Source organism: Glycine max, chromosome 14, assembly GCF_000004515.6.
Source record: "Glycine max cultivar Williams 82 chromosome 14, Glycine_max_v4.0, whole genome shotgun sequence".
Classification (NCBI taxonomy): Eukaryota; Viridiplantae; Streptophyta; class Magnoliopsida; order Fabales; family Fabaceae; genus Glycine; species Glycine max.
In genome coordinates this window covers 42881403-42904836 of record NC_038250.2, presented here as the reverse complement: position 1 = coordinate 42904836, position 23434 = coordinate 42881403, and the positions used below count along the sequence as shown (strand labels likewise).

Below are 23434 nucleotides of genomic sequence, written 5' to 3'. Positions count from 1 at the left end.
TATAGAAATTAAAATCTTGCATAACTTTTTTTTGTCAAAGATCGGTCTACCGCAAATGTTCAAATGTAGTGTGTGACTACTACCCAAGTAAGTTTAGGGTCGGATTGATTTTTTTTTTATTCGTAAAAATTAAACATAAAAATATATAATAACTATTCAACCAAGAAAAGACAAAAAAAAATAATTGTTTAGTCAGATCTCTTTGACCGATAAAATAATTTATGTATTTAGTATAATTATACCTTGACTTTTAGTGAAAATATTTAATTTATTGATTCTTTAGTCAACATGTTAAAAAAAATTCGTAAGATCCAATCAAGAAAAATAATCATATAAATGATGTTTAAATTATCTGTTTAAATTATATAATTTTTTATGTGATTGCATGCAAATTTAATAATATAGAAAGAGAATATAAAATTATAGTATTCTTTAAAAAGTAAAAATAAAAAGATTCATTATATTCTGAACAGTAGCAATATTTATTATACATATATATCCTTGACACTAAATCATTTTTCTATACACATGATGTGCACTGTTTACGGGAGAAGTAACATTATGACGTAGGGTTTACATAACATCAAGCAATTGGGGTGTCCGATTTTGGAATAGCCTTGGATTATAATTTTTTTAACAAAAATAATAAATGATCATTTATGTAAGCTTATTAAGGCTATTGGATAGTGCAAGACAATTAAGGCCTTGATCAGTTTCTTTTACATGAATCAGTTTCTATTGTCCGATTCGAAATACTTATAATTTTTTTTAACAAAAATGCAATTAATTACAAAATTCTTTCACTCTTTTTTAACAAAATAAAAAATATATGTATCTTTCATGTAAATGACAGCAAATTTTTACCTTAAAAAAACAGTAAATTTTATTTCTTCATTATTTTTTTCCTTCTGATTTATTATTATTTTTCTTACACTTAATTTTGTCTTTCTTGGTCCAAAGAAAGGATTGGAAGTGTATTTTGATTTTGATTATTAACTAAATAGAATTCCCACTGGCAACACCTGTTATAAAAAATGGAATCAAACAAATCTGAGCCGTTAAATGAGACTACCTTTTGAAAAACACTACAAAAACCAAACACACTCACTCGCACACTCTCATTCATTTATTTGTGTCTTGGAAGCCCTCACTCTTCCCTCTTTTCTTTCTTTCATCCCCAAATCAAAACCTAAATTCCCACCTTCAACTTTCTCCCCCAAATCGACCACCACCACTGTCAAGCCCATTCATTTATATTTTATTCGTATATATACATACAGAGAGTGAGTGAGAGAGAGAGAGAGAAGAATGGATTCGGATCAAGGCAAGCTTTTCATCGGTGGGATTTCATGGGATACGACAGAGGACAAGCTCAAGGAGCATTTCGGTAACTACGACGACGTTTTGAGCACTTCCGTCATGCGGGAGAAGAACACTGGGAAGCCAAGGGGCTTCGGTTTCGTCGTTTTTGCGGATCCTAACATTCTAGATAGGGTTATGGAAGACAAACATGTCATAGATGGCAGAACGGTAACGCTTCTATCATTTTTTTTGTCATTTCTTTACTTCATGTTCCGATTGAAAATATTGTATTGTACTTTTAAGTGTGGTTGTTGCTGGTTCTGAATTGGGGATAATCTTGAAACCCTTTTTTGTTTTGGTTTATATCAGCGTATAATGATTAGTCTCTTGACTCTCATTTGTGTTGCATTGAACGTGCTTGGGCATTAATAATGGTTGACGTTGGACAAATAATAAAAACATTACACGTAGTTTTTCCGCTTTGTAATTGGATGTGACAAGCAGGGAGCAAAGAAGTATATAATGGAAAGAGACAGGAGAGAATAAATTATGTTTTATTTAATTTGGATTAAGAAAAAAAATTAAAATTTCTACAATTCTAACCACCTTAATCCCGTTTAGGTGTCCCTAGACTGATATAATTTTTATCTTTTTAGTAAAAAATATCTCGTTCAATTAATTAAGAAAAAAGAATGTTTATAAATTTATTATTAGTCATAATTCTTATAATTGATTATTGTTAACATTTTTATGTTTTAGAGAAAAGTGAAGCTTAGAAATACAACTCTTATTTATAAGTCACAGTGTACAGCGGATATAACGGGAAATCATAAAGTACATTTCACAAGATCACATGATTCTAAAACACTACTACTTTTTTTGTCATTTCTTTGCTTTTTGTTTAGGGTCTTAACTGTTCTCGCGGTTTGTTCATGGAGGTAGGGCTTATTTAGTTTTTTATTTCCTTGGCATATATTTACTTTTGGTTGACTAGTTTCTGTAACGCTGGGCTAATTGTTTTGTTCATGGCTTGTTTTGCTACTTTGGTTTTCTTAATTCAAGACGTGTTTATATTATGTAGTACTTCTTTATTTTATTCTTATACTTTGTAGTAATAGGGAAAAAATCAAATAGAAAGTAGGAACTTGGTTTTCAAAACTTAAAACAAAAAATAAGTTAAAAAATTAATTCAATCTTAATATATAGTACTCTTAATAAATGCCTTATTATTTATAAAACAAACATATAAAAATGATTTTAATTGGTAAAAAAATTCATAAAAAACAAAAAAAAATAATTTGAGAAATAATTTATATATTATAATATTAAGTTTCTTTAAAAATTTGCTTAAAGTCCTAAAGTTCTTGAACACGGCCCAGTAAATGATAAAACAGTACGGTTGGTAAGAAATGAAATAAATGAGCAGAGCACCTCTTCTTTGAGAATAGAGAGTGGGGCCACCCATTCTCTGGACGAGGAACTCGATCTGGTTCTGAATTGCGTTCTGTTTGTCAAAATTGGCAAATATTGAACGAAACCACTCTTGCTCGTCGTCATACACCCTGTTGTAGAAATTGGTAGAGAGATTAACCAAGGTGAAGACACCCCGTCGTCATAAACTGATGAACCCCAATCATTTATTATCTTTTCAAATGATGAAGGTTTAGGAATTGATTCAAGACGTGTTTTGCCAAAACTCTTTCAAATGACCTAAGACAATAGAAACTGATTCATGTAAAAGCTTACATAATAATAAGTAAAATAAAATTAAGAGACCTAAGACAATAGCCTTAATTGTCTTGCACTATCCACGGCCTTGATCTTGCACTATCCACGTTAACATAAAAATATATAATAACTATTCAATCTAAGGTTGCTGCTAGGTGGATTGTTGTTAAGGTACGTGATTTAAATAAAAGTTCTACTTATATATATTTTATGTGTGTGTACACTAATTGTAGTTAACGTTTAATTAATATCCAAATTTCATTATGTATTTAGTGTAATAGACAAAAAGGAATCACTGAATGTGACTACTACGTGATGCACTGGATGTCCACGATAATCTTAGGATCTTTCAGGAATAATTGGGAAACGGTAATTGTTTATTTTAAACAAATTTGGTTTTTTTATAATTGTTATTACATTATTAATTTTTTTTATTTGATCATGCAGTATTTTAATGAAGTTAGACCATTGGAAGCAGAGAGATTCAAAGCACTTCGCATACAGTGGGCACAGTATTATTTAAAAGTTAGAAATCAAACATAGGATGTTAGGCAACTATGTAACTTTAGGTTAATTAATTAGTTTACATACTTTGCATTACATTTTTTACAATTGTTGTTTCATCTTAACATTCAATAACCTTTGTTGATAGTTAGTTTTTTGCTAAAATCTATTTGAAAACAGAATGCAAATGATATATGTTGTGTGCTGTGTGGTCTGATTTTAAATTTACAGGTTAAATTTTGATTTTTTTGTAAAAACAGAGACATTATTTAAAAAAAAATTCCTGAAAACAAGATCGATTTTTTGAAAAAACCGATGTTAACTGTCAATAATAACACATTTGTTAACATCGGTTTTTTGAAAAAACCGATGTTAAAATTCAATAGTAACACATTTGTTAACATCGGTTTTTTATAAAAACCGATGTTAACTGTCAATAATAACACATTCGTTAACATCGGTTTTTTACAGAAAACCGATGTTAACTGTCAATATTAACACATTCGTTAACATCGGTTTTTACAAAAAACCGATGTTAACTTTCAACATTAATATACATTTTCTGGGTGTAATTTATATTAGCAACATCGGTTATTTATATAATCGATGTTGGTAATTTTACGTTAACATCGGTTTTTTAAAAACCGATGTTGAAAGTCATAAATAACTGATGTAGAAAGCATATTTTCTAATAGTGTGTATTATATTATAAAAGCTTAATTGTTGGGAGTTATTCTATGATAATTATATTATAAAAGCTTAATTGTTGGGAGTTATACTATGACTTTCACTGTTGTCCTCTAGTAGGATTTTTGTTGTCTCACTCACTCACTCCACATAGATGGTGATTGTAATTTGTAAATAAAGATGTGGCCTACAACAGAGTTGGTTACACTCTTGTCTTTGAATTGGGTCATTTAGGGTCATGCCACTTGTCAAATGTTGTGTTGGCAATAGTGAAGGCTGCATTTGACTCCATTGACTTTGAGGTGCATGTTGGTACTGATCCTTGGCTTGGTGTTATGGACCACATTTGTTTTCACCCCCTGCTTGATGCTTCCTTGGATCATGCAGCTAATGCTGCTAGGTGTTTAGCCACAAACATGGGTTCTACTCTACAAGGTTAGTAGTATCAGTATATATTGTATGGCTTCAGGGTCAACAAATTTTCTTAACTTGTGTTATGCTGCTAGTAGAAATAATGTGCAACAGAGATAAAGAAGAAAGAATAATGAACACACAGATGTAAGGTAGAAAATCCTTTACAAGAAAATAAAAACCATGACAAAAGAGAAGCAAATTCAATGTATAGAAAATTGAAAAAAAAAATATGTTTTTAGTCCCTGTAACTTGTAAAATTCTTAGATTTAGTCCATGTACTTTACCATTAAACATTTTGGTCCTTGAACTTTTAAAAATTGGTGTTTTTAGTCCCTTAGCACAAATGTCATGTAGGAAACGGTGTGTTAATAGTGTCTGTCTTAAGCGACTAAAAACACTTATTTTTCCCTATAGAATTTGTACAAGAGAAATACTAAAAGAACAGTTGTAAGATTGTAGTGTCTAACTGGCTATTTTGAGAAACCACCTGCTCTATTATATCTGTGCATATAATATCTTAGCCCTAAAAACGTAAAAGTCCACCACACCCCCAAACATGATCAGTGGTGAGCTCTAGTCGCACTGCGAGCTTTTTGGACTGGACAATTATGTTGGTCAGGACTTCTAGAAATCCTACTAGAGGACAATAGTGAAAGTCAAATGGGCAAATTATCTAGTTTTTAAAACAAACCATAACTTTCTCTTTTCTTTCTTGGATTAATTGAACATCTAATTTCAGATTTCTGTAAAAAAAAAAAACTTGAATGGTTTTAATTATATTATACTCCTTAGAAAAAAGACAATATTTGGATCTTTTTCACTAAATTTTCATTAAGTTAAGCTGTATAAGTTTCTTCCCTCATTCATATAACTTTTAGGACTTTATTATACTCCTTAAAAATGTTTCTAATATTTCTAGTGTTATGTTAATGACACACAATTTTCATTGGTTGGTAGCAAGTGGTATGGGGAGGCAACCTTGCTGTGACAAACTTGGGATGAAGAAAGGCCAATGGACAGCTGGGGAAGACAAAAAACTCATAAACTTCATTCTCACCAATGGCAAGTGCTGTTGGCGTGCTTTTTCCATAGCTTGTTGGGCTTCGGCGTTGTGGTAAGAGTTGTCGTACTTCGTTGGACTAATTATCTAAGGTCTGACTTGAAGAGAGGGCTCCTCACAGGCTGAAGAGCAGCTTGTTATCGATCTCCATGCCCGTCTTGACAACAGGTTTTGCATATTTTTTACTTGCTCAGCTTCCCAACATTGTCTTTAGTGTTACTTCAAGGCAATATAATGATTTGGGCCCGCTTTACATGATTCTCAATTATATTTTTTTATTTACGAAAAAAAAATTAACAACTTATTGTATAAAAATTAGTTAAGGCCACATAATTTTAGATTATATAATAATGTTCTCGTTAATTTAGAGTTTAGCTATGAACCATGCATGTGATTTAGCTTGGTTTCTCCTTCAATCATGTTTAAAGTAATTACCATCAGTTACATGTATAAACAACCACGTATAATGTTCAAAAAGTTCCTACATTTGAAATCATGTTTAAACTGGGCTAACTTAGGCAAAGTGATTGAAGGTTTATTATTACTATCCGCATATAACATATAACGACCATACAAAAATATGGTTAATTATATTGTTCATATTTTCCATATTATATATTAGCTAGGAAAAAGAGAGATACTTTATTTCTCTTTTTTTTAAAGTAGCAATAAAATAAAACCAGAGAGAGAAAATTAAATAAAATATGAGAGTGAACAGTAAATTTTGTTGTAGTTTACTTAATAAAAAATAAAAGTAAAAAATTTATAAAAAAATTAGACTAAAATGATAACTTAGTTTATGTTTTATCTTTGTTATAATAGTTATAGATTATAGATAAGTTAGTTTATTGTTTATAATTGTTGATTGTTCTCTTCGTACAATGCAAAAGTCATTAAATTGGCGATGATTGATGACGTGAAGAATAATGACATACTTATTAGTTAGGAGATAGATGGCACTAATTCAATTGAAGATGTTACACTACTGGTACAATGTAGTAGCATTTGTTCTAACAAGAGCCAAGGTAATATTTTTGCTTATATTTGTCTATGGAAAAATTGTTCTAACAGGAGCCAAGGTAATTTGTCAGTGAAGGGAATTGGACAGGAGGTTCTGGGCCTCCCAAATCGGTATTGATTTGACAATGTTTATTGCTTGTACTTACCTATGACTATCTTTGATGCATTTCAGCATGTGTTTTAATTTAATTATATCATCTTCAAAACAACTTATAATAATTAAAATCATAGCAAGAGAGGTTTAGAATCATGACTATTATCAAGGAGTTCATGGTCTGGGTCCAGTAAGTCCTGAAATGTGTCTTTCATGGTCATATGACCTTTTTTGGGTTTTCACCCCTTGTTTAATAGGGGGGCTGGAAATTACATGTTTTACATATGTTTATTTTTTCCATGGCGGTAGGAGTCTGCTTGTCAAATAGTTAGATCAATTGGAGAGAAATATATTTTAAAAAATTCCAATAAATTTAGTTGTAATAATTTGAATTGGCAATGAGAGCTAGAATTTTTTATACTTCTAAAAAGGTACTCCAACTCTCATTCTTTATGGTTATTTCCTTATATTCTTAGAAAAGGTATCGGGTAGATAGGCATGTAGCTTTGTTTAGAAGCAAACAAGATGTGAAGTCATAAATAGTTTCCTATTCAAACAGGCATGTAGCTTTCTAGAAGGGACCTTGTTTATTTTATATTTTTAATAAATAATATGGTTTGTTATTGTTTGTCTAGTCTTAAAACTTGAGAAATACTAATCCACCATTTATTGTTTTATAAGGCAACACTGCTTTTCAAATTGGCCGGTGAATGTAAACTAGGTACACTTAATCTTTTCCTGACGACTGTCATCTTTGCTTACCATGAGCTTAGGAAATATTATTAAGCATTATCTTACTACCACTCTAACACATAATTAGCACATCACATATTTGTGGCAGTGGTGAGTTTGTAGTGTAAATATAGATGTTAAGGAGCTAGAAGTAGACTATTGATAGTGGTTATGAAAATAATTAAATTAGTTCATCACATTCTATTTATAGTTAATATTCACTCCATGATGTCTTTTGGCTTTATTTGACAGTATTAAACTTTAGAAGTTTACTTTGTGCATTTTATTTTGGAACCCCTCTATTCTATTTATATACGTGTTTCTACATGGTGCTTGGTTCTGAATCTTGTGATTATTCTTGTTAGTTGAATAAATTTGTTTGGTATTTTGTATTGAGTTGATAAAGTTATCATTCTCAAAGGTTTATCCTTTCATTTATTTTTAATTGATTGGTTTGGCTAAAGGATGGTATGACGGGGAAGTAATGCTTTTGCAGTTCTTCTTGTCATTGTAGTTATAGGTATTGCATATATTATATAGTTTTTTTTTATTAGAATTTTTATTTTTTTTAAAATAAAATATTTTAAGATGGTTCTTTGAAAAACTGTCGTAAAAAGTGTATATTTTGATACGGTTTTTAACTAAAAATTGTTTTAGAATAATATTCTTCTAAGACGGTACTTATCTAACAACCGTCTTAGAATAATATCCTTCTAAGAAGGTTTTTAATTAAGAATCATCTTAATAGGATGATCTTTTAAGACAATTTTTAACTAAGAACCGTCTTAGAAAGATATTCCTTTCTAAGATAATTCTTTAGGAAACCGTCGTAAAAAATCAAGAGTTTTAACAACATTAGCTTCAAAGACACTTTAAAACCGTCGTAGAATATACTTTACAACCATTGTAGAAGACTTTTTTTCAATAGTGGGGGCCTTAGCCCACCTAATGAGGGATACAATACCATAACCTACACAGTCTCCCTTAATAAGGAGTCAGGACCAAAACTATCCCAAAGGTCATGTTATTTTAAAAATGATTTTTTAATTATTTAAAACATATTTTTAATTTGATCGACCTCATTCAAGGCAATTTTTAGTTGAACTCAACCAAAGTTGTTTTTGGTTGATTTTGGCTAGGATTTTTTTCAACCAACCTCGATCAGGATTATTTTCAGCTAACCATGATTAGGGTTGTTTTTAGCTAACCTTATGTATATGATTAATTTTGGAAAATCTTGGCTAGGGTTATTTTTGGCAACATCAACCAGGTTTGTTTTTGGCCAGTCTTGGTTAGGGTTAATTTTGGTCAATCTCGACTAAAGTTATTTTATGCGATCTTGATCAAGGTTGTTTTCGATCGACCTTGGTCAACTTCGACTAAAGTTATTTTCTGTGACCTTGATCAGGTTTGTATATGATTAATTTTTTTCTCGCTTATTTTTAGCTAATTTAATTTGTCTATTTTATTCCTCATAATTTATCTTAAATATAAAACCAACTATGATTTTATATCCAATTTTATAGTTTTACTATATAAATTAGAAACCACACACATGGTAAAAAAAAACATTTCTATAGCTCTATCTAGTCGAGTTCTTCCCCTCTTTGTTTTTATGGTTGAACATTGGTAAAAAAAATTGAGTGCATAAGTAGTTTTTTTTTTTTTTAATAATCTACCAACCACGCGCATATGGTTCTATCACCATGTCTCTCTTTTCAACAAGAATCTCAGCAGGCTTTATGGTCTTGCTAGTAGCCTAATTCACACATCTTTTTCTTAAACTTTCCTCTTTAAAATCAATGAGGTTGAAACCAATACGAGTATGCAGAACGCTCATAAGCTACATGATCGGGACCCTCCTTAAGCAGATCCTTTAATTTTGCTAGTCCGATCCAAAACTAGATATCTGCCCCAACCATACTTTGGTAAAAATGAACCCACTATAATGCACATTGTATTTCTGTTTATGGTGGAATTTATCTAAGTAAATATAATCTTTTATTGTTTCCACTCTTGATCTTTATCAATCATAATTTATTTAATGTGACATAATTTCAATTGTAAATTATTTTTATTTAAATTAGCAGTTGATATACCTTGCAGTTAAAAGAACTGAGATTAATTGAATATACAAGATCTTTTAATATCATCAAGTGTTTATTGTATTATATTTGAAAATATTCATTTTGATAATTAGTCTTTGTAACCAAAGTTGTTTCTTAATAATCAAAAGATACTTAAATTATATGTCAGATATATGCTTATTTCGAGTACACTTATATAAGTAGATTTCAATTGAGTTTATAGTTTATGTAGTAAATATGTTTTCAAAATAAGTAAAAAAATGTATATATTTGATTAATAAACAAAGTTAAAATTCAAATAAAGAAAAATGACTAGTAAAGTGAACTACTTTGGATGTAAATCAAATTGAAATGCAAATAAAGATAAAATGATAAAAATGTAAAGTTTTTTTGAAATGTAAATTGAGATAAAATATAAAATGATGTAAAAATTGCCATAAAGTAAAGAATAACATGTAAATAAGTTTTAGAGTTTATAGAGAAAATGGTGATTAGATGAAATTTAGAATTTGAAGAAGAAATGTAGAAGATGAAATTTGAACTAAAGTAAATTGATCAAAGAAAAGAAATTATAAATAACATTAAAGTATGAATTTAAATATACACTTTTTCTAGATAATTGATAGTCATTTTTTGTGTGCGATATGTTAGTGTAAAATTATTTATGTGATTTTAATAACCAAGAGAAAAATGATTATTGTTATATCTATTTATAACATAATTTGACTCAACAGTCCATTTATAAGATTTATATAAATATACAATTTATTTAAAACAACTATCTAAATATTGAGATACTTGTATCTTTACACTTATTGTGAGAAAATTGTTGATAAACTGTCTTTAGATACTTGATCAAAGTTATGTGTCTTTGATGATTTTTCATTCTACCTTCATGGAGGATCATATAATTTTAATAACTTGTCTTCATCAGAATCTTTTTTATCTTTCATGTTTTTCCATTTCAATAATATCATCAAACTTAATAGATTGTGCCCTTTTCGATCACTAATTAAACATCAGATAAGTATCATATTCTTTAACTCCATTCAACTTTAATAAATTTTCTAATTTTTATAATCTTACAATTTCATATACTGAATTAACTAAAATAGGTTATGTAACTAAAGTCAATATTAAATGGATCGACCTGTGGTTCAAAAACCAAGTGTTTGCTTACATTTTATTTCGACCAATTATCTACTTGCTTTTAACAACTTCAATAGCTTTCATCTTACTAATTTTTTATTATTTGTATCTTTTCACTCTTTTAGTATTTATTTTCACAATTATCTTGTTTTCACAATTCCTGAGACTAAACCAAAACTGACATACAAATTAATTAAGCAGATAATAATGGGAAATAAAATTTGAATATTATTTCTGAAATAAACAAGATACAGTGGAAAAAAGGATTTCCAACTTCCTCATAGCAATACTCTTACATATGCTTAGAGCTCTCTCTCCTCCGCTCCCGCACGAAAGTCAAGTAATATGAAACTTAAAAGCATTTTATTTTAATAAATAAGCAGTTTTTTTTTGTTTGACTAAAGATTTTTTTTTTATAAAAAAATAGTTTTATGTTTTTTTAAGTAGCAGCTCTTATATTTTTTTAAAAAAATATTTTTTAAAAATTACATTTTTTAAATCACTTTTTTCTAAGTTTAAACAAATTGATCTATATTGTAAAAGAATGAAGAAACACATATATACAAGCCAGAAATAAATTAGAAAAGGAAACTTTTTTGTGAACACAACCAAGTTCGGCCAAGGTTGAATAAACCCAGAAAAGGATCAGAATTGAAATGTGCAATTGCGTTTCATTTACAAAATTAAATTTAATATGGCGTTCTATAGAGAAAGAATAGAAAAAGTAATAATAAATAGGAAAAAAAAAGAAAGGAAAAAACCAAATATTTATTATAATACAGCGATGTAATATATTATTATATTCTTCTAACCTTAACCTATGTACATTGATGATGAATTAACCTGACTATAGTTCTTGTTACAATCATTGGAAAGTACAGCAAATGGCAACTACATGAGAGAACTAGGGATACCGTCCCTTTCGTCATTTGTCTCTCTCCCTTTGATTGGTGGTTCAGTTTTTTGAAACCTTTAAAACTCCCAGTTACATCCAGCTCAATTGAGGGCGAGAGGACAATACTCCATACACCAAACTAGTCACTTTCTACACAATAATGAACCAAGTCAATTGATATGTATTACTTTAAAATTACGGAGATTCTCAAGCGGGCATTTAGAGAGTGAAGAAAAAAAAATGTAGTATATAACTCAGCCTCTGGCAAATAATTATTGAAAAGTAAAAGGTAAGTCATCCAAATATTCAAGAAAATTATTCTAATTTTGTTCTTGTTAGGATTTCAGAAGTCCTAGAGTCGGAGACTCAAAAGACCTCTATATGATATCCTAAAATTGTGTAAATCTAGAGTGGTTAAGGAGTCACCCTTATTTATTAGATATGATTAAGCTAAAATACAATGTTAGAGAATATCATTAGGTCCGAAATTAGAGATTCAATTGAACTACTATGAACGACTCACTCACTGTACTCAGTCCTAGTCGGCCATACCTAGACGATTCATAGCCCCATAAAGTATGGACATGGATTTTATCATATTTTGCAAATGAGAGTAGAAATTAAATAAGTCAACACCCAGTCATGGTGATGATTCTTTTATTTATGTCGCCAATTAACAATAAGGGAAAAAACAGAAATAATATCATTGTGATTGTAGTATGGGGACCAGGTGTTAATAGGGCCTAGAAAGAGTGAGAATCTGATAATAATGATGTTTCCCACCGGCATGGTCATGGACAAAACTTATGTCCCCATAAAGTTTCCTTGGGTCACTTCCTGTTATCTTTTGATGTGTTGGTAAATTCGTGCACACTATAAACGCGATTTTATCGGTTGGTGCCGGTCAGTAAAATACATGCAAAAAGCCTCTTCCCGCCATTGTGATTCAGTGCTTCCGTATCTCCAACTTCATAGTCTTGCTCATCTCTTCTCGAATTTTAAACGTTTCAGTGTCATTGTCACGGGCAACATAACAATATTTATGATAATTATTAGAGCAAATATCTAAATGTGTCAGCTGCATCCAATTTGCGAGCAGCACATCAGTTTACAAAAATGCAAAAGCTTCATCATAATATATCTAAATAGTCATATATATATATATATATAAAATTAAATATAAGAGATATATTGTACTAATTTGTATCTTTTAAAAGTGTTCTCTTACTTATTTAGAAGAAGATCGAGTAAGGAATCTTGAAAAAAATTAATGGCTGCTATTGTATGCATATATATAAATAATGGATGTGATTAATATTATTCTATTAATTTTTCATTTTTAATTAAAATTACTTTATTTTTTATAGTCAATGTCTTAAATTTGAGTTGTGTACCAAAAAATATTTTTTCATGAGAATTTTACTTTTGTTGAAGGGATTATTATTATTATTATTGTAATCTGAGATATTTGAGACTTAAGTAATTACCCACAATTGAAGCTCAACTGTAGTAAAGGAACCACTTGTGAGTTTATCATTTTATCTGTCTCGACATATAATATTTAGAATTTAAACTAAAACATCTAGATATTAAGAAACTTGAAATTTAAAAAAGTAAACGGAATATTCCTAACTAATTTGAGGTTTACTCGTACCTAAGTGGAATCAAAAGTTAGATATTGAGGCCCCATGTCCATGTCTACCACAAGTCAGTAGTTAAGCAAATTTAGCTGTTCGTCACCCTAATCATCATTATCAGCCAAGACTAACTCAGCCCATGGAAGGATATTTTCTTGCTTTTTTTGGCAAGGCTAGTGTCATAATTGATGTGATTATTAAAACAACATAGAATTCAATTACACACATGCATGTATGTATATCATCATCATTTGCATTATTTAAAGACATTAAGCCCGCTAACTTGCATACAATTTTTTTTTATTTAGACGTAGATTTTACAACGTGTATTTTTAAAAAAATCTTATTATAAAATTAAGTTTTAAATAAATTTTTAGGTCAAAATAAGCCTTAAAACATGTTTATTTATATTAAATAAATGAGTCATTTTCAGACATTAGACATAGAAATCAACAAGGTTTTACAAAGTTTAACTAAGAGGTTGACTTGGTGGTTGAAGGAGAAAAACAAGAGGAGAGATTGTTGATAAAAAAAACAAAAAAAATATAATTTTAACTAAGCCATACATATCCCTACACATAACAGTAATCTTATATCTTTAATGTCCTATTTGGAAGAGAAGAAAGAAATAAGGTGGATGAAAATAAAATGCATGAATAAAAATAAGTCAAAAATAAAATTAAAAAAAAAAATAGTTGAAGAAAAATACAAAATGACAAGAAAAGAGGTAGAAAAATGAGTACAAATAGATGAAAAATAATATAGTAGATCTCAATACTTTTAAGATTATTTCCACTCTAAATGTTCAACAAACAAAAAAATAATTTTCATCTACTCTTCTCCCCTAATTTCTTCTCTTGCCAAACATATGCTAAAAGTTAAATAGACTTGGGTAATCTTTAGAAACGCTTATTTGAGTTTACTAAAGTAACTTATAATTAATCTTAATTCCTACAAGTTCCTTTTAATTCATTACAGTAAATTCCACATTCAAATTTATGAATAAATTCTCATTTCACGATAGCTTATGGAATCTTATAGTAGGAAACTTGGACTGGAGGTGAAACAAGAAAAAGTAGGTAGAATTTTCTAATTTTTAAATAAAATAACTTGACTAATTGACTTGTTTAAGTAAAGTACAATGAGTTTTTTGGATTGACAGGGGGGAGTTGGGGATCAATCCAGACTATCTTTAAGTGTCCCAAATATGGCATATCATGTCAACTACTAGCAAGGCATATGTAACCATTATTTTGATCATTGATCATCATCTGCGGATGTCAATGATTGAGCACTCTCTTCCAAGTCAAATGGGCCCTCCTACACATTGTTCATCCATAAACATCTAATTGGGCCTTGGCAAAGCTATGAATATTGGTCCCTTCTGCTTCGTTCGTTACGCATTCATTGGTCGGTACACGCTCCTGAAATATATTATTTAGCGTTCATCATGAATTCATTCAATTGAGAAAAAAATAGAAGAGAGGAAAAAATTCAAGTACTCTAATTTGGTAATAGGGTTTAACAATGTGTTTATTGTGCATACATACCAAAGAAAACAACAGGGGGAATATATAATTTGGTAACGATACTCCATCCGCCAATGAAAAAAACAAGATACTGCATTATTGTTCACGAATGCCCTAAAATTAAAGTGCATGGCATGTGTGGCGGGGGCAATGTTGGAGGTAAATTAAAGTTTCAACCTTGAGTTTCAACTAACAAGGCATGTGGTGGGGGCTCAAGATTAATTAATAGCACCAAAAGTAGGGGGCATGGATCTGACGAGTTTGTGGCAGATTTTGTTAGTAATTTCTAAATATTAATTCTAGACTCATTTAAATTATTGTGGGATTAGTCTCTCACCCACCTAGTGAGTTAGGAATCGTGATCTTTGATTCAGGGAAAAAAAAATCATTGTGAAAATGTATCTCCAACCGTTGCTTTGATGTTAGATTACTTCTTGTGGTGTAGGCTCTTTTCAACCTTCGACGGATTCTCTTTGATTATGTATATTCTAAAGGAGACCTTACTCCTTATGCTTAGTTAGAAACCTATACGTTGTTGTATTCTCCCTTTATATTCTTTTTGCAAGTGACGGAGGAAATTTTTACGTTCAACATATTAAAAAATAGGCAATTTCCAACGTTTTGAGAGGTGAGATGCGAGGACCACCGCACTATAATTGCACTAACGTTTGGCATTTATGAATTCTGAATGGGAAGTTAATTACCGACTTTGAAAGAAAAAATGAACCAAGTGTTGGATAACCAACCATCTCACAAATGAAATTAAACACGCCCATAAAGGATCGTAAGAACATAACAAAGATTACATCCTAAAAAAATTATAACAAACACAAGAATTTAACTTGATTCAACACCTCTTGACTGCGTCCACGGAACCGTCTGAAAACGTATTTCACTATCACAAAAATGATTACAAGATTGTAACCCACCCCAAATAGTGTATCACTCTACAAACTTGATTACCACACTCAATGGTTACAAGAAATAATAACACTCTCACACAAAGACACTTTTCTCTCAATAAAGTGACTTTGGTTCACAATCTTTCTTCTCACACTCTCTCTCTTCATGTAATGTGTTTCTCCACTAATTCTCTTCTCTATTTATACTGAAGATTGTCACCAATTATAATAAATAAGCTCTCCTGAAAGTTGAAAAAAAAAACAACTTTCAATAATTCATTCAGCAAAGGTTCATCTAGTAAAATGTAATCTTCCACTTTACATTTAAACCACCTAAACCTTAGTGATAAAAATTCAATTCCCAATGTGCATGCACTTTATCTTTTGGCTTGAAACTCTACAATTCTCCCCCTCAAGCCAAAAGAGAAATATCCTTCAATTAATTTGGGAGTGAACAAACTCCCCCTCCAACGGAAGTATCTCCCAACACTTTCACAACATTAGAAAATTCCACTTTCTTCTTCACTTTACTATCATGGTTCCTCTTCAAGACTTGACCATCCAAATAGCAAAGGTTATTTTTATTTTTCTGTCCTTGCAACACCAATTGTCTCCCCTTGTACACTTTGCATTCCCACTTTGAACCAACATATTTGTACCCTTGTGATGTCATATCTCCCATAGAAATATTATTGACAACAACAAAAGGTACAAACCTCACATTTAAGAAAGTTCGAATAACACCATCATGGAGCTTCATCCTCATGCTCCCTATGCCTTCAACCTTCATTTTTGCACCATTCCCTAACTTGAAATGGCTGAATTCTCCATCAGTTTTCAAAGTATCAAACATCTCTCGATCTCTACAAATGTGCTTTGTGGCAGCAAAATCCATCACCCATTTTGTTTTAGCAACCTCATCATTTGTTGCCAAAAACATATCATCTTCATCTTTGACACTTTTTACTACATTAGCTTGGGACTTGGTGCCATCTTTTTTTCATATCTCTTAATTTCTTCAAGTTCTCCTTCATTTGTTTACACCTCACTTGCACATGATCATTCTCACCATAATAGTAACATTTAATGTTACTCATATCTCATTGTGGACACGATTGCGATTTTGATCTTCCTCTTGGACCATCATGTCTCCTTGAATGATTCCTCCCTCACTCAGACTCCACCACATCTATTGCATTGTGTTCATCATCAACATTTTCAGTACTTATCATTCTCTTATTTTCTCTAAGAGCGACAGTTACCTCATCCAAATTCAAAGTTGATCTTCCCATAAACAACATTTGAACCAAAGCTTTGAAGGACCTTGGTAATGAGGCCAACAACAATAGTGTCTGCTCCTCATCAGAGAGTTTATCATTTGCATTCCACAATTGACTTATTAGCCGATTGAATTTGTTGATGTGGTCATGGAGATCTCATCCCATCTCTATTTTTAGTTGATACAACTCCATCTTCAAACAAAGATGATTGGTTAGCAATTTTGATGCATAGATATTCTTGAGCTTCTCCCACAAGGCCTTCGGTGATGTCTCCTTCAACACATTGTGTTTTATCTCGGGAGCAAGGACTAACTGAATCGTGCTCACAGTCCTCCTTTGGATCTTAGTCCACTTAGTTTCATTTATAGAAGCCAATCTTTCATCTTCTAATGCCTGATCAAGACCTTGCTGCACCAAAAGGTCTTGAATAGTACTATGCCAAATCAAAAAATTTATTTTTCCGTCAAACAACGGTATCTCGAACCTTTGTATGCTCCCGGTCATAACTCTGATACCGTTGTTGGTAAATCAATGCTTTGATACCACTGTTGGGTAATCAACACTCCCACAAATAAAATTACTTACGCCCACAAATGATCGTGAGAACACAACAAAGATTACACCGTAAAAAAAATAATAACAAACATAAGAATTTAACGTTGTTCGACACCTATTACCTACGTCCACAGAACCATCTCAAAACGTATTTCACTATCACAAAAATGATTACAAGATTGTAACCACCCCAAATATTGTATCACTCTACAAACCCGAGTACCACACTCAATAGTTATAAGAAATGATAACACTCTCACACAAAGACATTTTTCTCTCAATAAAATGACTTTGGTTCACAATTTCTCTTTTCACACACTCTTTCTTCATGTGTTATGTTTTTCCACTAATTCTCTTCTTTATTTATAGTGAAGATTGTCACCAATTATAATAAATGAGCTCTCTTGGAAGTTAAAACAAAACAACTTCTAATACATCCATTCAATTAAGGTTCATCTAGTAAAATATAATCTTTCACTTTACATTTAAGCCACCTAAACCTTAGTGATAAAAATTCATTTTCCAATGTGTATGTACCTTATCTTTTGGCTTGAAATTCTACACAACATTCTCCCTCTTAATCTATACATTCCACCACTCACAATAATAAGAAACAGATCTGGCTTCTCTACTGTCCCTTTTCAAGTTGTCCCTGTGTTGCTCATTCAAAACAACAAAGAAGCCAACTTGTGTTAATATTTAATTGTGAATTAAATATTAACACAACTTGGCTTCTTTGTTGTTTTGAATGGACAATACAAGGACAGCTTGTAAAGGACAATAGATAAGTCAATTTCAATAAGAAACATAGCACATGGATAATAGTTCGTACATGACAATAGGTCCTCTCAATTGAGTATCATCTGCACTATGCCTCTCAACATCAAGCCAAATTACTTGATGAATAAACCCAACCTCAATGTTTTATTTGGTTTAAACTTAATGATGCCTTTCAACAAGTAAATGTATAGCTTAGATTTGTAGCTTCTATGATATTTCGGTTCCTTTGTGTATGCAGCTTATAGCTGTGCAAAAAAAAAAAGTATGTAACTTATAAAAAAGTTAAATGTTTAGACAAAAAAAAAAGGGAGAAAACATTAGAAATAGGGTTTCATTAAATTTTTATATATATGTTCTTACAACAAAAATCTAAAAAAGAAACTAAGTCTCATTCTTTTTACACGATTCTTAAATTTAAATTGCAACATTATGTAATGAAAGAAATTAATGAAGGCAAGAATGGAAGAAATTTAGTAGCTGAGGAAAACAATTGCAAGAGATAGTTAGAAATTATCCTCCATTAAAAATAAGAAACCACTGTTTACAACCACCAAATGAAAAAGAACAGTAATCGCACACCAAAAGGAAATTGAATGCTAAAAAGAAGGAAGATCCAAAGAGAGAATGAAATCACACGATAATTCTTTTCCCCCCACTCTGCTATAACTGCCTAATATAAATATTACTCCTTATGCCAATAGAAATCCTTCAATTTGAAATTTGGTACTTTGGGCCGGGCCCCTCTTCTTAATTCCCTTGCTTCTTCCATCACGTGCTCTTCACCCTCTTTCTTGTCCAATGTCCTTTCTGTCCTTCCTTTCATTGTTACACATTACTTGAGTCAAATTAAGAATTAAGAATTAACAATCATCAATCCAGTTTAATATATTCAACATTATTTGATCTTTAACACGTACACACTATAATCCTTAATGTTGATATGCATGCGCACACACATATATTATGCATATATATGTTTAAAAATTTGTAACGAGCAGGTACTGGGATCATTAGACACCCATTCCCGTCCATGTTTAAAAAATTCGGATAATATCTCTATCCGGTCAAAGAAGATTACAAGATTGGGACAAGTTGCAATGGGTGCCCAAGCACAAAAAATTGTATCTTGATACTGATTTTAGGCTAAATTATATGCTTGATATTTTATGTTTTAGTTTTTGTTTAGTAGAAGCTTCAATTTAATCCTTAATTTATGTGTATTCCTTTTATGAAACATTAAACATTTCAATCAAGTGATGATTTCCATTTTGCTGTTAAAGAATATCATGTGTAACCTTTTTGTTTTTTAATTTCAAATAAATTTTATTTCAAATAAAAATTAAAATAGATTTATCATTTAGAACTTTTGAGAATGTCACGTGTAAATATTTTTTTTATAAAACATTTTCATATGTATACAGTAAAGATTTCTCAAACTAATTTATGGAGTTCACGGAGGATATACTCATTGATAAGAATAAGCACACCACTAAAAAACATATAAGTTATATATAATGATATGCTAATAATTAATTAATTAATTAATTTGAAGTTAGACATACAAATTAAAGAGAATCATATACAAGAAATAAATCGGTGTTAATTTTGCAGATAGATTTAGAGATAGAGATGAAGTAGCAAGCTCGATTATGTGTTCCATTCGTGAAAGTTGTATAACTGAATATGATTTTATATCAGTTCTAAGATACTTTTAACGACGATTTTGAATCGTCTTTATAGTTAACGTCGTAGAAAGTTAAATTTTTTTATAATGGTTCTTGAAAATCCGTCTTAAAAAAGCTTCATATTCTAAGATAGTTATAAAACTATCTTAGAATGTATTTTTTTAAAAAATAAAAAATATCAAAAAATTGAACTGAAAACAAATTTATGTCAAATGCCGTAGGCGTTGTTTTTTAGTGAGTCATCATCAGCTTCCAGCATCTTTAACATAAAACACAAGTCAAAACAAGAAATCAAGTATAACAAATAACATAATCATAGTAATGGATGAGATTTTAGCAATAAGTATGATAGTGTGAATATATAGTACTAATTAAATAATACGTATGACAATTGTGTTTCAAGTGAGTCCAACTTAAATGATTCTATTCAACAAAAAAAAAATCTTAATTTGGTTGTCGAATACTCTAATTATATATGCATACACCCATATATATATATTCTTAACTTAGTTTATTTCCTGTCACAACATTGCTTATCAGAAGGTAACTTGTCGCTATTAAATTTCTAATAGAAGGAATTAATGATTAGAAACAGTTGACTAAGTTTCTATAAATGACGCAATGTTACTTCATCTTTAATTAATCAACCTTTTTAATTATAGTAATATCAATTAACCTCTTGTAAATTGTAATCATTGGGTGCCAAGGGAAATAGCAATTCAGCTAAAATGATCAGGTGTCGATAAATAAAGTAATACTAGCTAGCTGAATCTGATCATCAAGTTCTGAAACATAAAAACCGTACGGGTCAGGGTCAGAATTGTGGGCTATGGTACTTTTCTGCTTTTAAGGCGGCAAAGTAAAATAAATTGCAGAGGAGCATTTTACATGGGGAGCTGAATTGAGTTTTCCTAATTTATACATCATAGCTAGAGTTAGATGAAATAACTTATATAAAAGTTACATGAATAAGTTGATTTTAATTTATAGGAATAAAACTCAATTTATTTTATTTCTTCTCTTATATATAAATACTTAAAGAGGATGCTTTATTATTTTTAAGCAAGTGAGGCTGCTTTATTATTATTATTATTATTATTATTATTATTATTATTATTATTATTGCAATGTACCTTTTAATTGGAGTGAGAAAAAAATGTACCTTTTAAGAGGTATCCAGGTGAAGAAGCAGTGATAGAAATGATTATGTTTGATGTAAATGATGTTGTGTCTTCTCTAAAGCTTCTCATGTAAGACCTGAGTACCTTCTGGAGTTGGTTACCTCACGGCTGATTCGAGCTTTCACTGCCCATTCTCTCAAATTGAACTGTGACTCATCTCTTCTTCTTGAGCTATAAGGAAGTGGTTCAGCTGCTGAGGCCATGAATTTTAGTTAGAAAATAATTCAGCAGAGTGGAATGTTGTTGTAAATGTTGGTTCAAGTCACTCTCACTCCTACTCAAACTAGCACAGGTTTGAAAGTGGGTGTTGCAGGTTCAGACATGACAAAAAAAGAGTGTTCTGAAGTTGAAGCTTTTTGTCTAGAATAATATAATTTATATTTATACTTTCACGAGGTAGGTATAATTAACACGGGGTACAAATATTCCCTTGGTTTATCTCAATTGTGTTAAAGAATAAGTCAAACACGTTGGTTTGAATCTTCAAATCCTGCAAAAATAACAAAGGCAAGAAAATTACTGAAGTAAAACTATTACTTGTTACTTCACTAAGTCATAGCACGAGTTAACTTTTGTTACATTATCATTTTTTGTTGTTGTTGAATCTGAGGTATTCTCTAGCCAAGAGTCAGAGACTAATATCTCATAATACTAAGATTTATACTAGAGACTAACCTCTCTCATTCATGAGAATTGAGAATAAATGTTGTATATTTTCTTTGATCCACATAGCCATTATTCTACCAATAAGGTTGTGAGCCGCAAATATCCATAGTTAGTGCAAGACCACAAACTCTATAGCTGCAACAAGGTGTATGGAAAAGGTTTAATAGTTATAGAAAGAAAAAAGAAAGAGAAACCGAGAAAAATACAGAGAAACTCTACAGCTGCAACAAGGTGTATGGTAATGCATATATATACTAACCTTAAGTGTAGGCAATAAAATTATCAAATTATCACTAATCAGCTTATAATAGTATTATCTGAAGAAAAAATGATAAGATTTTGAAGAATTGGTAAAAGTTGTCCATATTCTCTTTTAGTTTATGTCATGAAAATATTATAAATCTACAAAGCACATTTAAATAAAAACAACTTCCAAAGTTATCAGATATCATATCTATGATATGATTATCCAATAACAAGCAAAATTGAAAGGTAGTTTCAATTGGGTATAAGTTGCATAAAAAATTTAAAAACACTAAGACTACTCACTACTTGACTGGAGCAAGGATATCAAGTTGGGAACCGAGCTTGTCTTCAACAACCTTCTTGGCTTTCACCCTTAATTTGTTGAGCTGCTTCTTTCTCTCATAAACTAACTGTGCCTTTTCCTTTCTCTTCTTTTCTAGTTCCTGTGAACAATAAAACAATTACTCACATCAGAAAACACATCTATTCCCTTTCCATTTGGAAAGCAAAAAAAAATCCCAAAATTTCCAACAATCTAATTTTCCCTTGAGGATTGAACAAGGGAAAAACAATTTTTCAGGTTTGCACAAACATAATGATACTAAATAATAAATACTGTTGCAACCTATCCTTCAGCGGGAGGGCGACACGAGGCTCACGGGTGTGTCTTCCAAGGAAGGAAAACGCGCGGAGCCTCCATCAACGTTTATTCAAGGAAAACGTTAGGAAAAAAACCAAAAACGGGTCTACGAATTTTAAGAATAAAAGGTTTGGGAGTTGTTTCTACGCACGGGGAAGGTATTAGCACCCCACGCGTCCTTCGCAAGGGACGATAGCCTTTAATCAAATGTGCAAAATCATGACTTTTAATTTATTTTATTTTTCCTTTTTATGTTTTTTTTTCTTTTGGGGTCGACAAAAGTGGGGCTTTTTCTCCTACGTATCCTCAATTGCGATGAGCAACTTATACCTACGTAGTTCTTTGAGAAAGCAAGAAAATCACGTGAGGTGTTGATTTTAGAGTTTTAAACGATTCATTTTAACCGATAAAAGTAAAAGGGCCGTTTAAGGCGTTGGACCTTGAAATGGTTTCAAATGACCTTTTTGCGGGCAAAAACTTGATTTGTGAGTTGATTTTAGCTTTAGTCTCACTTGGTTATTTCTCAACTCATTAAAAGAGAATTTTCAAAGTAAATGACCGGTTGAAACTTAATTTTTGATAATTAACCAAGGTTACAACGTAAACGATTGGTTGAATTTTATGTTAACGACGATTAAACAAAATTACAACACAAATGACC

The 23434-nt window shown here is 30.7% G+C and overlaps 1 protein-coding gene across 2 annotated transcripts; it reads left to right on the top strand.

Moving 5' to 3' along the window:
* The first annotated feature begins 1108 nt into the window (after positions 1 to 1108).
* On the top strand, positions 1109 to 7208 carry LOC102666475 (heterogeneous nuclear ribonucleoprotein 1). Of its 2 annotated transcripts, XR_003264586.2 has the most exons (5): positions 1109 to 1530; positions 3304 to 3399; positions 3478 to 3555; positions 4456 to 4656; positions 5593 to 7208. XR_003264586.2 is itself a non-coding variant. In XM_014767295.3 (4 exons), the coding sequence occupies exons 1-4, from the start codon at positions 1309 to 1311 to the stop codon at positions 5635 to 5637; spliced, it is 441 nt and encodes a 146-aa protein (XP_014622781.2). In that variant the 5' UTR covers positions 1109 to 1308; the 3' UTR covers positions 5638 to 7208. The 2 variants fall into 2 exon arrangements, 1 of the variants encoding a protein (XP_014622781.2); XM_014767295.3 differs by lacking the exon at positions 4456 to 4656.
* Positions 7209 to 23434: the final 16226 nt, after the last annotated feature.

Excerpts from the sequence above, each read along its gene's own strand:
- LOC102666475 (XM_014767295.3), top strand. The coding sequence starts at position 1,309 with ATGGATTCGGATCAAGGCAAGCTTTTCATCGGTGGGATTTCATGGGAT. Across the intron at positions 1,531-3,303 it reads ATGTCATAGATGGCAGAACG|TGTAATAGACAAAAAGGAAT; the intron begins GTAACGCTTCTA and ends TTATGTATTTAG. Across the intron at positions 3,400-3,477 it reads TCAGGAATAATTGGGAAACG|TATTTTAATGAAGTTAGACC; the intron begins GTAATTGTTTAT and ends TTGATCATGCAG.